Below are 18160 nucleotides of genomic sequence, written 5' to 3' on the forward strand. Positions count from 1 at the left end.
TGAAGTGCTTCTTCATTTACAATTCGAAAAAGAAGTGTGCTGAAATACTTAAGCATGCACTTGTAGCACCAGGGTATTTTGGTTCAGGCAGCATAGCAGAAAAAGTTGGTGCTCTCAGAGAATACATAAGGGTACATCTGAAACCAGGCTGCTTAAAGGCTGCTTAACAGCTTGTAAAACGGGGTATTCCAGCTGTCTGCAAACGTTTTTCTGAAAATAAATGAAAAATGAAAGGAACGAGCCCTGTTCATTTCAGTATTAAAATGAATAGAAATTAAAACAAATGAGCTTCCAATGAAAAACCTACTCATTAATTTGATTCATCTCTCATTGGTTTCTAATGTGTTGGAAAATTGAAACACCCTGGAACAGACTTTACAGGCCACAGAAAGCACACACAAACACACTGCTCCAGCAAGGTTCAATGGAAGGTGGGAGGTGCTTCAGAGAGCAGTGGAGCAACCCACTCCATTAAACTTTGCTGGAGTGATGTTAAAAGGACCCGGGCCAGCAGTAAGCAGGATTGCCTCCTGTCCCAATGGGGGACGAGGCGGTTTTGCTTAGGGCTGAGTTCTGAATTCAGCAGGATCAATCTCCCTTCACATTGGCTGATATGAAGGAGGAGTGATCCTGCTTAATGCTGGGTCTCCACTTTGTGCAGCACTACAAAGGCTCCCGATAACCAGCTGTTTGTATATGAAAAAGTGGTTTGGCTTACTACTGCAACTGTTCGGGGGGGGGGAGGGAATTATTTCAGTGTTCTATGGGAGACTTTGCAACTGTTTAAAGGATTGCCCCTAGAAATGTTCCACTGATAATCCATCCCAAGGGTGCTTGCAAGCTGCCTGTCCAATGTTATTTGTGTTAGGGGGGGGGGGGACTTAGCAAATGGTCCATATTTGTACTACTCAAGTCTAGTAGCACTTCATTTAGGAACTTAACCTGACAGCACAACAACACTCATGAAAAGTAACAAGGGAGGAACAGGGAGCTGATTGACATGCAGCAGAGGATGCAAAATATGACACGAGAAAGAACTTTTGAGTTGATCCATGAGTAAGGTCAAGGAAGAAAGGAGTGAGGCTGGCAGTTCTGCATACACACAGAACTGTAAAACAAACTATAAAAGCACAGTTTGACATGTTTGACAAGAAACGTCTTTGATATTTTGAGTTCCAAATAGCAAAAAAACATGTGCAGCTCAAGTCTGAAGTGGAGGGAATGTCTAAGAATAGGTCAGATATGAAATGACAGGTTTGCAATAGTGCATTTTGAAGTTCATTGGCTTAGCCCTGCTGGGTGGTCAGGACCAGAATAGCAGCAGAGCTGCTATAGTTAGAAATCCACAAAGATTTTTCTTCTTTCTTTTTCATGCTTAGAAGGATTAAGAAGCTACGGCTAAAATAGCAAGTTTGCTTCAGGGGAAGCTTAAAGCACACTGATAGCTCACGATGCACATCTGCAACAAGAGTGTGGAAAGGAGCAAGCTTTGGGTCAGGGCTGTGGCAAAAAAAAAAAAATGTCTAGCCAGCCACAGATTGACCTCTTTACTGCTGTTGCCAGGCTGGGCTGGTAAAAATGAGCAGCATACACTATGAAATATATATATCATATCCAAATGAAAAAGCAGGATGGACAAGTAATTATGTCACTATAATTGGCAAAACCTATAGCAGAAACCCTGTTCCTCCCACAGTTATGAGAATACAACACTACGGAGACTTCTCTTCACATTGGTCATGTCCACATGCAATGCTAAGCCAAGCCACTGCTTAGTGCAAATGTGTGGCCTACTGAGCAAGGGCGTACCCACCGCGGGGCAGGGAGGGGCCGCTGCCCTACTCTAGAGGCAGGGCCGGTCGGGCAGCTGCGGGCAAGAGTGGCGCTGCCGGCGGGGCTGGTGGGCAGAGGCGGAGGACAGCCCAGCGGAGCGCGAGTTCGGCGCCCGCAGCAGTCTCTTGTGCCCGAGCCGTGCGGAGTCCACACAGCCGCGCTGTGTGGGAGGGGGCAAGGGCTGACGCTCCCGACGTTCGGTAGACCTTTGCGCATGCGCAAAGCGGGGCGCATGCGCACAGCGCGGCTGTGGACTCCGGCGGCCGCCGTGCAGGGCGCATGCGCACAGCGCGGCTGTGCTCAAAGGTCTCCCGAACGTCGGGAGTCGTTCAGCGCCTGCCAGACCGCTGCAGCAATGGAGCCTCGGATAGCTTCGCGGAGGCCGGGGCTTTGCTCCAGACCTCCGCGGAGGCCCCGATCCAAGCCTGGTTCCCTTCTCTCCCCCCCCCGCCCACCCCCAGACTTCCCTCTTCTCCTCTAGGCGGCCGCTGGTTTTCTCCCCTTCGCCGCCGTCGCTTCAGGTTTATTTTGATTTCACCTGGGCTCTGTAGCCCCGCCCACATTCCCACTTTGTGGCCCCTCCCCTCCCGCGCCTTGGCCCCGCCCCTTGCCCCCCCCCTAGTTTTGATCCTGGGTACGCCCCTGCTACTGAGTAGGAGACGGCAACCACTTTGTTCTTCACCAGTCCTTTTAGCTCAGTTCTGCATATTGTTATCTCAGTGGAGTCACATGGGTGAATGAGGCCCTGCCCCACCAACCTCAGGCTGCCCTCGGCCAGTGCCCCACCTGCCTATCACCTCACTTACAACCAATCAGGGGGTGGCTCTGCCGGTCATTGGCTCTGGCTCTACCTATTGCTGATGCTCTTTGCTTTCTGCCCTGCCCAACCCAATGGCTAACAACCACCACTGTGTAGGTTTCATGGCTAAGCTCTCACCTTCCTAACCACAAGCTGCAACCATGGTTTGTTATTGGCTACACCTCATGGCCAAAGAGGGGAGAGCTTAGCCACAAGCCTAAGGTTCAGCAACATGCTAAGACAAACCATGGTTTAGCTGCTATGCTAAACTAAAAGAACCAGGGAGGAGCTGGCATGTTCGGGAAGACCCAGGGTGCTAACCCTGTCAATGCAGGGTTGGAAATATCTCTCCTTCTAAGCCACAGGCCAATGTTTGAGCTGTTTCTCTGACATGCTAGAAACACTTGTCCTTCCTTCAAGTCTGCCCATCAATCAAGCACAAGGACACCGCAACAGTATGGCCATGAAACTGTTCAGAGGAACCTAACACAGATGGAACAAATGCCCCTGAAAACAAACTTCCTGGCTGATCATTTCCGTATTAATCGGCCAAGCTGGAAATGTCCTCTGTGATTACTTCCTGTAACTCTCCAGTTCATGTGGGGCATTGAAGCATACTGGTGGTGTGAATATCTTATCTAATCTCTTCTTGTCAAATGCCTCCTGTCTGCATTCTTTTCCCCTTCCACCTCGAACGTCTTTCCAAGGCTGAAATCTGCACTATTCAAAATTGCTTCTGAATGTCCAGGAAAAATCCTTTGTCCCACCTCATTGTTAAATTTATGCATCTGGGTTTGATATGGAGGTCACGACAATTCTAAGTGAGTCCTGTAAGGGTATCTTTTAAAGCATTTTCTTCCGTGCAAAACAAAGGAAGATCATGGATTGTCAAAAACATTTCCAACCCATAATTCAACCGTGCATTGCGCACGTAATTTCTCAACCTCCCTGCAGATTTGGATTGATGTTTGCAAGTCGTCTTCCACTACCCACCCACCCCCACTGGAATTTTCTGCCATTGCGTAGTCCAAGAGCATTAAGCAGGAATGAATGATTAATTTTAATAAACTAATTGTAATGGAGGTTAAAGACCTTTCCAATTAAATCCCATCAAAGCACATCTGATTTGGCTTCACAATACTGTCCACAGAAAACCCACAGTCCTTTCCGTTAATTGGAATGAAAGGGCCTTTTCAACCCAAAAGCCACTTACTTGCCAAGAAAGCACTTGGGAACAGTGCTTAATTTTCTTCTCCTGTCTTTGATAAGGCTCACTTTCTTGTTCATCATCATGTGATACAGCTTCTCCCCTTTCTCGGCGATCATGACGTACGCATCCCTCTCCATGCCCAACTTCAGACCTAGAATACAGAAGCAGGGTCTCCCTCGAAAGCTTCTCAGATGAAAGAAAGGATTTGCTGAAAGACCAACAAGTCGTGTTCCCACCCCACCCGCCCTTGCTGGAAACTAATTTAATAAACGTGGTAGGGAAAACTTGGGGAATTGCCTAATTTATTACTTCAGCTCAGAAATTGGAGGCCTCTGGATGAAATCCAAACCTATGAGGTATATGATTTTTTCTCCCAATTGCCAACCCACAGGATGCCGGGGGAAGAAAACAGATACTGGAAAAATGGCACTTAGTGGCAGAGATCCACCATTCCTATCCAAGGTGACCCTTCAGTGACCTTATTGCTGACATGGGCTTCATAGGACTGGGGAGCATTGGCAGGCGTGCGGGACCTCTGGGCCACAGACCTAATTAGGTCTACCAGGCCTCCCCATTTGGCCCGAGAGGCCATTTCAGCCAAGCCATGCACACCTTGAGTACCCCTGTCATATACATTGTCAGGTGTGGGGCAAGTAAAGACTTGTCACAGCTGAAAGGGGCAGATTTGACAAAATGATGACTCTAGTTTCTGGCTAAATTTATTTTGAGGCCCAATTGCCACTATCAGTTCCCTCTGCCATAAAGATTACTGCTCATGGGGTCCCCCTGGACTCAGATGTGTGGAAATGTTGTGTTGCAATGAGTCTACAGGCAGGACTCTAGATACTCAATGGGTCCTGTTTGTGGATCAGCCACAAACTGCTCAAAAGCCATTTGGGAGACCAGTTGTGACATAAGACTTTAATGAATGTGTTTTACTAGAACTACTATTTTAAAACTGCATTCGTATAAAGCTACATTACCCATTATCTGAGGCATATTCCACATTTATAAAATGGGGAAGATGCAGCAAAACACACACACACGTGCATTATTTCTGCTTAACACCCACTGCATTTGCTCTTTTACACACACAGACACACTCACAACTCAATGCATGCCCCACTCCTCTGCTACTTATCTATGTTGCAGTCACAAAGAGAACCGATCAAATAAAATTCAGTGGTTACTAAATATCCCCCCTATATATATATATATATATATATATATATATATATGCTAATCCTCTTGGAAATCTACTTAGGTCAACCCTGACTGTGTCACTCAGGATGAGCATACCAAAAGCACGTTGAAGGTTAGATGGAATAAACGGGAAGAGAAAAATAATCAATAGGCCAAAAACCTCTCATTTTTAGGTTTGAAGCAAAAAAAAAGAAAGAAATGAGTCACCCAATGAACACCCAGACATACTATTTTGCCTGCTTCACAAGATCTTTGACAAATGAAAACTAGAACCATATAATCTTCACCACACTAGAGTCCAGTCTATGGTACAGATTTCAGATGTTTGATGCTCTGCCTGGAGAAATAAGAATATGCAATGTTTTGCCTTGCAGAACCCTCATTTGTTTTCATGATCCAATGCCTGGTGAAAAGATTTTGGCAGGGCAAACATCCTGGCTGATTGCCATCTTCCTCCATACCACGATGTTAGTCAAATATACTTGCTGACAAGTTCTGCCAAAGGTAATTTGCAAAGTCAGGTTGGGAGAGAAAGCAGCCTGTGTAATAGGACACATTTGTGGCTACATCATCACATTCCCCAAGTTCTGAAGTAAGCAAAAGATTACAATGCATCCCCTACTCAGCTGGTTTTAGGACAAAGCCAATCTTTCTTGCCTCAGCACTGATAACGGCTTGATGCTGGAAGTGCATGAATCCAGATGGAGGAGCTTTTCAACAAAGGCCTGAAATATCTGCCTCTAAAATCTAACTGATTGATTGCTCTTCTCTGGCGAGTAAAAATTGCCTCCAGGAGACTACGTGAATCCCCGTTGCTCTGTGGTATGCTAAACGCTTTGCATGGAGAAGGTCCAAAGTTCACTCCCTGACATCTCCAGCTAAGCGATATTAGATAAATGATATTGTTTAACTGGATTAGTGATCCAGTTAACTTATCTTGGATAGCAAGGATAGCAAGGATCAGAGAGATTTCTGTTGCCAGTCAGAAGAGACAACAGACTAGATAGTTTGACTAACAGTGGAAACCCTACACGTGTCCACTCAGAGCCAACAGTGGGGCTTATTCCAGGGAAGATGGCATAGGATTGTAGTCTAAGTGTAAGAAACCGTCGTTTTCATCTACTGCCCACCCTACCCAAGGGGCTTTTCTCCTCCCTTTTTACTTTAGAAACTTACTGACCTTGAACTCTGAAAATGCCTCTTGCTTGTCTGGATGGAGAATAGAATGGGCAATATGTAGGAACTACCCTACTGCACAAAGGTAAAATTTACATTCATTGTTCTGCCCACTTTTGCCTCTGACATTGGTCACCAGTGGCATGTGACCCTTGCGAGGGTGCCAAGAAGAGAATGCAGTCTTGGGCTGGAGAAGATTCTTCAGCCCTGCTTCTACAGACTGAGAACCCTTGATCTGCCTGCCTTGCAGGACTTTCTTTCTCTTAAATGCATCAAGCCAGAAATTATGAAGCATCCTTCATTCATGCTAGGGCTGCTTCCCGTACTGAAGCTGCTTCCATTGTTGTCATTGGCTAGCAACCAACTCCTCACACATGACAAGGCATATTTTTTTAAAAAAAAAGACGTTCTTGGATTTCATGTTAACTTGCAACTCTTTAATATGTGCTCCCTTGTACTATATGTCGAACAACTATTATTATAGGTTATTCTTAAAATCAAAGAATTGTAGAGTTGGAAGGGATTCCGAGGGTCATATAGTCCAACACTGGGAAACAGATTCCCCTTAGGAGTGAAACTGTCAGAAAACTTTCTTACCACACTTTGATTATAATTTTTTAGTCTTGCCCAGAATCAGAAAGAATTCATTTGTGCCCTTTATCCAGTCCATCAGTTTCCCCTTCTGGCTCCACATATATAGTAGTCCCCACATAGCCCCAGATGCAGACATAAAGGCTAAGTTATGCCGACATTACAATTTTAATCACAACAGTGATTATTGGAAGTGGTGGGGAGCACTTCTGCCATGGCAGGGTTTTTCCACTGACACCTTAAGAATGAAAAGGGCAGGAAATGATCCAGCAGGATGTTTATAAGATGTTTCATTTGCCAATTTTATTCAAGAACGATACAGGTTCTCTCTTCAGAAGAAAGAGAAATGACATCAATGCTTGAGAAAAGGCCTTATTTTCCTTATGGGTTCTATTTATAAACTGGAGCCTTGCAAATCGATTTAGCAAATACAGAGCTTTAAAATACTTCGGTGCACAAAAGAAGCTGGCAAAGTGACTCCTGCAACTATGCTGCTGCATGAGCAACTGCAGTGCCCAAGCACTGAACTGAGAAGTCGCTCCTTCACAACTGCAAAAACTCTCTCTCTCCTTTAGCCGTTATGCATTAAGAACCCGACCCCAGACACTTGAAGAAACCATAATTGTTCCTCTCTCAGATGGATAACCCCACAATCGCAGACACATACACAGTCGGTCTCATTATTCACACAGCACATAAAATAAACCAGTCAATAACTTACTCTCTCTCTGTTCCCTTTCCTTGATGATAGCATCCAGCCATTTCTGTTTGTCCTCTGCTGTCTTGGCCATACAGACGAACCATTTGTTTTTGGCAGTGTTGTGTATCTTCCAGCCATTTGTCACCGTGTAACCATTGCTGTGGTAATCGGCTGCAAATACATAACAGTACAGCCAAGACTGTGAGTGGAAAGTCCTGAGCCTTCATGGAAAAGAAACTCACCTGGCATGCGCACCTGGCATACAACACTGGACATTTTTCTTTATGTCAGAGCCAGCAAATTGTATCTGCTGTGAAAACTCCATCAGCATTTCTAAGCTCCTGTCTCCCGCTGGGACACTCTCTGGTGATATTTATGACAACTGAGCCAGGGACTGAAGACCACAATTGCAATGAACACTGGATTTTATCATGCTTCCAAAATAGAAGCATGGCAGTGCAGGTTCTGACCTGTCGCCCATCACATGACAAGGCATATTCTCAAAGTGACCCTTCAGTAAAACTACCTGCTGATCAGGAATGTTGGACTGATCCTTCTTGGGAGTTTCCATATACTCTAGCAAGCATCCCCTCCCATCTACTGCTACAGTTAGTAAGCCTTTTTAATGACGATTAAGGGCATCCAGATAGACGTGGTACCTTTCCCTCCCTCTCAACGATGAGTGAGACTTGAAGCGCAGCGCATGCTGAGGCCAAGTAGTGTTGAAACAAGATGCATGCCATGCTGTGGGGAAGGAAAGGGAGGTGGTGCTCTCTATTCACACAGCAAAAAAAGGTTCGCTCTAGTTTGTTTGCTCTTTTCAAATCCAGGGATTAACAAAGTCTTACAAAATGTTTCAAATCGGTTAACAGACTTTGCAATAGGTATAAAGGACACACAAATGCCCTTTCCTACATGGAGGCAAAGTTATGAGACTTGGCTAGCAAGATGAGGACATAAGGCCCATTGCCTCTTATTCCAGGAATGGACAGAAGGTACAGGCCTGGCTCTAGGGGTAGTCGCGGTGGCGCGGGGCGCCAGGGCGCCGGACTGGCAGGGGGGGCGCTGTGCAGCGAAGCCATGCGGAAGCTGCGCTGCGCCAACCCACCAGGGCGAGGGTGCCGGAGCAATCTCCGCACTCCGGCGCCAGGGCGCCCGACCTGCTTGAGACGGTCCTGAGAAGGTAGACTGGGATCTACTGTTGCATCTCTATCATAGCTGCCAAGTTATCCCTTTTTTTAAGGGAAATTCCCTTATGCTGAATAGGCTTCCTCGTGAGAAAAGGGAAAACTTGGCAGCTATGATCTCTATGCAACTTGCATATCAACGAAGACTTCTAATTCCCAATTCTTTAATGAAAGCAACAACTACCCCCTCGCTCAAATTAGGCTGCTGAAATAAAAATAAAAAAACATAAATTGATTTTTTGTGTGAAAGGACTTTAAGCTCCATTTTGGTATTGAATATAAATCCCTGAGCTGAGAGGCACCCTGTTCTTTAATTATGTCTATGTCTGCACCACAGGGGGTAGGGGACTAACAGAGATATCACAAAGCTTGAAGTCTGCCTACTCTTGTTTTATCCAATAAAGAAGGCAACTGTGCTCTCTTCTCTCTGAGAAAAGGTTCTTTGGTTCCTTACCTGTCCCATCTTCCACATTCTCAACCTCCATGACTTCTGTGTTTATTCGGCCCCTGAAGATGTAGAGGGAGCCATTGATGGACTTTGTGCGTTTGGATGTCTTTTTCCCAGCAACTCTGCAGTAAGGAAAAGTGTTGTTAAGAAAAATGTCTGTTCACTATGTAAATAGAAATGTGCTTTTTTAATTATCTTTAATAGTGCCTTCTCCCACAAATACACATTCATTCTACTTCTTCACCATCCCTAGGGAATGTCCCATTCATCGCCAAGTTTTCAGAATCAAGAAGTGGAATAAAGATTCATTGCACATTTTAAAGATGCTTGTATGCATTTTTACTATAGTTTTAGACTATAAACATGCCAAGCAACATTGTTTTGCAGGTTAATTTAGCGTGGCACAAGTGAACTGATTGATTCATAATGTTGCCAGTACAACCTCAAAATAAAGGGAAGTAGCTGATACCGTATATATCTTGCTTTCAATCTAGCAGACATTCCGGGACAATAGGTCTGCCCCACTAAACAAAAAAAATCTGCATGCCAATTAAGTTATATTTAGCACTTTGTGGGTATGCAACAACTCAATTAACCAATACATCAATTTCTGCAATGAGGCATGCAGCCTCTGTTGGGCTACACGTCAATAAAAGCTGTACTGTGTTGTCAGTTTTAAGCAACATTAAACTGCTTCACTCCTAAGCTTTAGTGCTCTGAATGGAAGAACCATAGCACAGTATTAGACCGCATGTTTGGGGCACAAAAGGGATTTGGGTTCAATCTCTATCCAAGACCTTGGAAAGCCAATGCCAACCAGACATTTGGGCTACATGGACAAAGAGTCTGGTTTGGGATAAGGCAATTTTCTAAGTTTCTCCTTGCTATATTTGAGGGGGAAGTCATTCAAGATTGACAGAGCTACTCTCTCGAAGGCAGAGGGGGTTCACCTGGTGGGGGAGAGCTGCTATGCAAGCTTCCCAGCAGGTGAGTTGCTGCTGCTAAGCAAAAGGGAGAGGTGAGGGGTGTAGCAGCAGGGAGATTGATGTGGTGCAAACACAGCAGCGGAGCCAACCCAGTGGTCCTGCTGGTGTGTTTGCACTGCTCCAACTTCCCCATCACCTCGCCCTGCTCCCTTCCAGTAAGCAACAGTGACTCTGCCCCCATCTCCAACGAGCTGCCATATTACTGTATCACTTTAGTAATAAATTTTCTACCTTCCAGGTGTTTTGATGCAAAGACATCACTTGGTGGTCTTTAGTGTAGAGCTCACATAAATTTTCTTCGTCAAACTGCTTGTCACATTCCCCATGACTCTCAGGCCATGTAAACTGTTCTCACTTTCATCTGGCTGACAATAATTCTAACATCCCCATCTTTTGTACAAGGCGAAGACTTTTTTTACGTGCCTAGGCATCCCAGCATATAATGTAGCTGATTTTGATTGGTGCTGCATGGTTTCTTTGGGTTTTATTGATCCGCTGCGGCTCATGCTTCAATGATTTCTCTGCTAATTTTACACTGTGCTTTATTGCATTTGTATTATTTTAGAATACACACACACCCCAGGAAATTTGAACTGGGCAGCTTGTAAGTTTAATATACGGTACCTACATTTATACAGTGTCCTAAACCTGCTCAAGTTAAGTTATCCAATGTTGTGACATTTTCCGTTGCGGCAGAAAATATGAATAACAGGGGGAAGAATGGCAGATGTCACATGAATAGTTGGTGACACAAATGTACAGTGCATCAACAGGAGAAGGCCTGATGTTATAGAGACATGGTGGCTGGGGCTGATGGGAGTTGGTAGTCCAAAACATCTGGAGGACATTGAGGAATGCTGATTTGGGCAGTAGTCCTGGATGCTACGGGTGCTAAAAGCACGAACCAATCACATAAGAAGAAGAGGACTCTGAGATCTAAGTGTATCTAGCCCAGAATCCTGTTTACTATTTATGACTAAGGCCATGGTTTGTTTGAAGCACCATGGGGAACTTCCTTGTGCAACATGGGAAGGTTGAGGAGTGGTCAGGTAGGAAGGGTGCCTATGGGAATGTATCTCCCCCCCCCGCCCCCCTGCACACTTTGAGCATGTGAATGCCTGAATATGCCTACTGCTGTGGATATATGTGAAAGAGGCCTCAGAGTGGGATGCCTGAAGGATGACAGGCTGCAAGATAACTAAAAATCAGCCTAAGTGAAAGCATAAGCTCACAGCTGCAACAGGGGAAAGCTGTATTCTATTAGCATAATGTTAAAGCTGTATCTTTCAGTGCTGCATCCTATTAGGGTGTCACTTGTTCAGGCTTGCAGCTGGACAGCTACTACAAGTGGGCAGACATTTATTTCCATTCTGGATCAGAATTTAAATAGCAGCCAGACAGATGAACCATCAAAAAATTAAAGTAGCTTTGCCATGTCTAAATATATCCTTCACTATTAGGCAACATGCTGCAGACTCTCCTAGCTTTTAATGAAAATCAGATTCCAGAGAACTGGGCAGTGCTTGCTATGGTTATTAGGGAAATATAAACACAGATTCTTCGGGGAGCTGAAAGTGTCAGAGCCGTCTTATCCGACTCCAAGCCAAACTATAGAAAAGTTGCTCACTGATGCCTGCTCTGTACAAACAAGAGCACACTCTCAAAAGGCAACAGAACATTTTGTTTCCTAAAACTTAGTGTTCCGGGAAAAATGCCTGCAGAAAGGGAGGGGTTTCATGAACTCAAACTACAAACAGAACCAGGAAGACTCAAAGAATAAGGGAAAGAGTATAGGCGGGATCAGAAAGAAGGGTGTTAGGAGTTGAAGAATTAATTGTAAGGTGCTCATGGTTAGCAAACAGAGTGAGTTGCATGTGGTCTAGGGGAATGGGAAATAAGTTCAAGATAAAGGAGGACATGAGTAGTTGAATGTGAAAACAAAGGACACACCACGGTAAAACAGAAAAGGTAGAAATACAAAAACTAATCAGGAAATTTGTCAGTATCAATCCTTGCTAACTGTGGCAAAGCTTTTGTTGGTGAAGTGGCTGTTGAAATCTCAGCTCCCAACTCTTTCAAAAGACAGCAAAAGCTTATATTTATTGGAGATTTTTTTAAGGGAAAGCAAAAAAGCGTTACTTTCACAAATGATAGAGCTGTACCTCTTCCTTGTTTTATGCGCACTGTGTCTGTTTGTTTCCTCTCCCCTCTCTCTCTCTCTCTCTCTCTCTCTCTCTCTCTCTCTCTCTCACACACACACACACACACACACACACACTGCATCTGCTTTCTTTGCCTAAGGTATTCACCGGAATCCCTCTGCCATCCCTCTCCCTTCTTTCACGCCATGCTTGGGAAAACCTCAAAATTGTCATTGGCAATGTGCCCGGCTTCTCGTGCTCCTGCAAACCCACCTGCTCTGAGAAGGCTGCAGCAGTAAACCTCACCTCCAGCACGGAGCTGACTCTGCAATGCATCATCATTCTAATGACGAATGCCAGGCCAGCAGGCTCTGTGGTTCTGATCAGCATGTATATCTACAGCCCTAGTTCTCAAAATATGAGGTGGGTCTTCCTTAAGGAAGCACAAGTGTTAGCTACCCGCTCCTTTTTCACCCAGAGATAACACAGCACAATTATGTCCTCTCTCTCTCTCTCTCTCTCTCTCTCTCTCTGTCACTCTCTGTATTTCAGAAGATTCATGGAACTTAAGAAGCAGCACAGACAGGTGTTGCTCACCTGGATTTCCGCTTGCAGTAAACAAGGAGGTTATCAAAGAGAAAGAAGGTTCTCTCCTGGATGTTTCCTGCTGAGATTTTTAACAAGGTGCCTTGGAGCAAGAGATGGGTGCAGATGTCTGTCAAGTTGGATCCCTTAAGCAGAAAAAAACCACAGTGTCATCAATTCGCCCTCTAATTGAAGTGGTAATCAACATTTCTACTTAGCACTCTTATATATGCTTATCACATCCATCTCTCGAGGGCTGCAAGGTGACATTACTGCAGTAAACCAGATGCTACATGTCCCCGTTTTATGTGGTTTCTCAGCAATCGTCAGAGCTAAGCATTCTCCCATTTTTTAAGAAGCCAGGTCAGGGTTGCCAACGCAACAGCGATGGGTGGCAGTGCACCCACCAATAAGAAGATTCCTGTGGGATCAGAACAGTGGTCCATTCAGTCCAGCATCCTGTTTTCACACCACCCAACCAGATGCCTATGGGAAGCCCGTAGGTAGGACTTACACACAAGAGCACTGTCGGGTCAGCCGGGGGCAGGTATGATCCACAGGCATAGCTGCCAAGTTTCCCCTTTTCTCGCGAGTAAGCCTATTCAGCATAAGGGAAAATCCCTTTAAAAAGGGGATAACTTGGCAGCTATGTCCACAGGCATAATGCAGGAACGAATCCAGCCCGTCTCTCCCATCAGCGTTGGGCACGCAGCTCTAGGGAGTTCCGACAGCCCTTCCCGACGATTTATTACGACTCATGTCTTGGAGACGCTGAGCACATATTCAGAGTCCAATAATTGCCCAATAAATGTGTCTCAGAAGTTGAATGTATCTCCATTCCCCATTGAATTTTGACTGGATCTCCATTCTGGGCACAACAACAGTAAAGGAGATGAGAAGTGTCAGCACACGTTAGAAGCTGAGGGATGATGCTTGCAAGCATGGGATCTGTGAATTCTGCGGTGAAGTCGATGTATACCAATGAAAGCTTTAACTTGATGGCAGTTTTAAAAAAAAAAACCCCTGCAAATTCAACAAGACCCTACTGCATCCAACTTTTGGCATGGCCCTATGGAAAAGTGTGTGTGTGTGTGTGTGTGTGTGTGTGTGTGTGTGTGTGTGTGTGTGTTTTCTCTGTCTGTCCAAGGGAGGGAGTAACCTGTGAGGGTGGATACAACCCACTATTTGCTGCACACTTAAATAGCCAAGTGTTGTACCGCATGTACACCAAGTAAATTCAGACACTGCAGTACAACTGTAAACCATGCCATTTTGTATTTTGAGTTTTGTATCCCCTCTTTCCACTTCAGAACACAGCATTCAATGCGATTAGCCTAGCAGATGAAAGCAAATCATAGCAGTAAAATAATTATAAAGTTCCAACAAAAACAACAGAAGCAAAATTATGCTACTGTTGTTGCTGTTGCTTTAAACGACAAAAGACATTTTTGGAGGGAGCAAATAAATAAAAAAATCACACTGTTGCCAGGTCAAATGCTTGCTGAAACAAAATCAATTATTCAAAAGGTAACAGAAAACCAACAAAAAAGGAGGCAAGCTCCCAGGGCAGAGAGTTCCACAAATGTGAAGGTCCTGGTTATAATCTTTATATGTGGGCAAACTATGGCTTTTGTAAACCATGGTTTGTCACATTTAGCTACAGAAGCAAACTATGGTTTAACACTAACCAGGAAAGGAAAGGAAGCTTCAAATCTCCCTGCATGTGCGGGAGAAGAGGAGGCAGGAGCCCAGGAGCCCGAGGTTGCTCATGCATGCAACAGTAAACCATGGTTTGCTTTTTCATGCAAATGCAGTCAATAGGCATAAGTGAAAAACGGATGCAAAGTTTCCATGATTACTCCAAACTATTGAAATGAAAATTTTACCAGATCCAATGAAACAGTTTTATTTTTGTACATTTGCTATGCTTTCCCAAGGGCAGAAACACACAGGTACACAGGTAATCCTCCAAGTTGTAATGACTAACACCCAGCAAATCACCTGGCAAATACATTTCACAAGAAAGAAATGTGCTGTTTGTGTGCTTGTATGTATATTTCTTGCTCTGTGGTGTGATTGAGAGGGAGGGAGATGCTAACAGTGACTTCCTTATCTGCTGTTCAAACCAGACTAAGGAAGTGAATGAGATAATTTGACCTACTGATGTCTTTCTGGGAAGAATAAAAAAAGAGAACCATTTGGGGATTGTGAAACATATATTGTCAGCAGAATAGCTTCCTTTCCATTTTCACTGCGCCCACATTTGCATCAGTTTCACACTTTCAGCAGCAGAATGGTAATGGGAAGACAAAGTATAGACAATTCAACAAATCTAATAAGAGTAGTAATAATAACCATCATTTATATAGAACTTTAGAGTGCTATGTGCTACATATACATCATCTCAAAAACCCTTAGCTAAGAAATAGTAGCTTGTCTACAACTACTTCATGGCAGAAAGGAGATTTAAAAAGGGGAGCTTCCAAGTTCACAATTCAGCTTCAAAGCCTCTGTGCCACAAATAGCTCCCTCTAACTCTTGCTTTTTTAAAAAAAAAATTATATACCCCCCCCCGATCCCCACAACAACCCTGTGAAGTAGGTTAGGCTGAGAGTCAGTGACTGGCTCAAGGTCACGCAGTGTTAGGGTTCAGGGAATTGGCTTCCTCCCCCCCTTTGGCAGTAGATAAGCAGAACAAAGGAAAAGGGGTCTTGTTACCAGTTAGAAACTTTAATGGTCACAGTGAGAGAACAAAGAATCCATTTCCTAGAAATGTCGGTGCTCCCAATTAAGGGTTCCACCCACTTCCTCCCTGGTCACCCACTACCACATATTATAAACTGTGCTTGTAACCACGGTGCTTTCTGTGCTGCCACCTTATCAGCTCTTTTTGACCTTGGGTTGAGCAGATGAATGCTTTCCAGAGAGAGTGAATCTGTTAACTCTCTCTCCCAGTGCTTCTTCTCCTAGCTGTTCCCCATCCAGTATTTACCAGCTTCTGCCTTCTGAACTATGTCCCTCTGCAAGCACACTGTTCCAAATCTATACTGTCCTCCTGTTCCTGGGAAGATTGAGGATCCTAATCAGGAGCAGGGGGAGGAGGTGGGGGAGGCTCCCATCATTCCACCTCAGTTCAGCCCTCCTCAGCACAGTCCCTGACGCCCAGTGAGCTTCATAGCAGAGTGAGGATTTGGACCCTGATCTCCCAGGTCCTAGACCTAGTCCGACACTCTAACCACTATACCACACTGGGTCCCAACATGTTTGCTTGTAGCGAACTGCCTAACTACTTCCCATCCTTGTAGATCACCATTTTAATATTGACGATCAAGGGTTGTATCCAATGTTAGTTCTTCTCAGAACAGACTCATTTAAATTAATGGATATCACTAATTGGGCTACATTTATTTCAGTGGGCTTACTCAGAGGAGGATAAAAGCCTAAATATTAATGATTAAGGTAATGCTAAAGAGTGGGGCTCTTTGGTAGTGGCACCCTCCCAGAGAGGTTGGCTGCTGCTATCTCTGTGGTCTTTTCCACATCAGTAAATAATTTTCTGGTTTGGACTACAGCTCCTACTGGGACTGACAAGAGCTGTAGTCCAAAACATCTGGAGGGCACCAGCTTGTGGAAGGCTGTGCTGGCACCTGATCATGTTCGAAGTGAGGCAAAAGGAAGAGATGATTAGAGAGAAAGCAAAGGAGTAGAGACAATTTAATTACTATGATTAACTCCCAGGGCAACACACATATCTACACATCTTTGCAACTTGTTTTGCAGACCTCTTAAAAGTACTTTTTAAAAGCAATCAGACTATTATGCAAACACAACATTTGGAAGGCCTTTGCCTATATGTTCCTAGGTCACCTGCGGGTTACAACAATTTCAAAACTACATCGACCCAAGATAAACTCCTAATAGAGGCAAACGTAGATGTACATTTTGATTATTTTGTTTAATGGTGACAAATGCTAGTTTTACCTTTTGAACTCTCCAAGTAATAGGATGAATTACGGTGGACAGCCTTTTTTTTTGTAAAATAACACCAATAAACATATCAGAAACAGTTTTCGTTCCCAGAATGCTCACTGTGGGACATTTCAACCCTACAAAATCAAGCCTGGTCATGGTTTTGTTTTATAAAACACCACCTCCCATGGATGTCCTGGCAAAATGGCAACTGAGGTTTGAGACTTCCAGCACAATTTACCACCACCACCCCCCTCAAAAGCCCCAAGTCATATCAAGTCCAGAATGGTATTACAACTGAGCCTGGAGTCTTGCTGCACTAAACATGGCCTCTGAGCTTTGTTTGCCGAGCTGGCTATCCAAAAACACACACAGCTGGATATCTTGGGCTGTTCAAGTGGCTCAAGTTGGATGCCAAGAACATCTTTGAAGGGAAAAACGAGCAGGCCTTAAAACAAAACAACAATGGCAATTGTGGAGTACGCCCAATAGTCTGAATATGAGGAAGTTTACATGACCTCTTGAAAGATGGCTTTAGCGGAGGAATCCTCAGCTGGCAACCATCAGGCTGGATAATTTAACTGTCAGGCCCACTGTTCTCCCGGCACCAATACATCTATGAAGTCATTTAGCAATCACAGCACCATATAGTAGAATAAAAGACGTACTCTTCTCTCCCTAAAGTCTCTACTTCCACTAACAGCCTCTGCTACAGATGTCCAACTTCCATATCTGCCAAGCGTTTGCAGAATCCCTTACTAGCTGGACTGATCAAAGAAATACTGATCAAATACATTTTCATTAATCATATTAAATATGCGTAAATGTGTATATAGTTAAAGTAATCACTTTGAAGGGGGGGAATATTTGTTTTTAGATGTTACATGCATCGATTGTGGCAGGCTCTGTCTTAGAACGAGAGCAGAGAAGAAAAAATATGTGACCCTCGAGGTGTTGTTGGACTTATTCTCAACAGCCCCAGACAAGTAGTTAGGAATGGTAGGAGCTGTTATCCAACAACATCTGGTTGTCCATCCTTGAACTAGAGAAATTTCCCCCTCGAAAGAAGAGGAGAATGCCACTTCTAAGCTGGCATTTACCAATGCTTCTAAAAACAATGCAACACTTTTTAAAATCGTGTCTGTTTAATTAGGGATGCATTTTCCAGCTTATAAAGAAGGCTTTTAATTGAATTTCAATTAAAGGCTGCACCCCTGATTACTAGCTTCTATCACAAGAGGCATCTGTGCTAAATTTCCCTCTTTGTCGAGCTTATAAATAGCCAATCATTTGGTCTCCTGTGGTGAAGCATCTCTAGGCAATCAGGCAGGG

The 18160-nt window shown here is 44.3% G+C and overlaps 1 protein-coding gene across 1 annotated transcript in view; it reads right to left on the reverse strand.

The window, feature by feature from the left end:
• The window catches only part of PREX1 (phosphatidylinositol-3,4,5-trisphosphate dependent Rac exchange factor 1), a 240368-nt gene that overhangs the window by 81652 nt on the left and 140556 nt on the right, over window positions 1-18160 (reverse strand). Inside the window, exons 7-10 of the mRNA XM_035122595.2 lie at window positions 12872-13005; window positions 9154-9269; window positions 7534-7683; window positions 3846-3993 (exon numbers count right to left, since the gene is read on the reverse strand). Coding sequence (XP_034978486.2) covers window positions 3846-3993; window positions 7534-7683; window positions 9154-9269; window positions 12872-13005 — 548 coding nt within the window. The remainder of the gene's footprint in view (window positions 1-3845; window positions 3994-7533; window positions 7684-9153; window positions 9270-12871; window positions 13006-18160) is intronic.

The sequence above is a fragment of the Zootoca vivipara genome, chromosome 7 (genome assembly GCF_963506605.1).
Source record: "Zootoca vivipara chromosome 7, rZooViv1.1, whole genome shotgun sequence".
NCBI classification, from domain to species: Eukaryota; Metazoa; Chordata; class Lepidosauria; order Squamata; family Lacertidae; genus Zootoca; species Zootoca vivipara.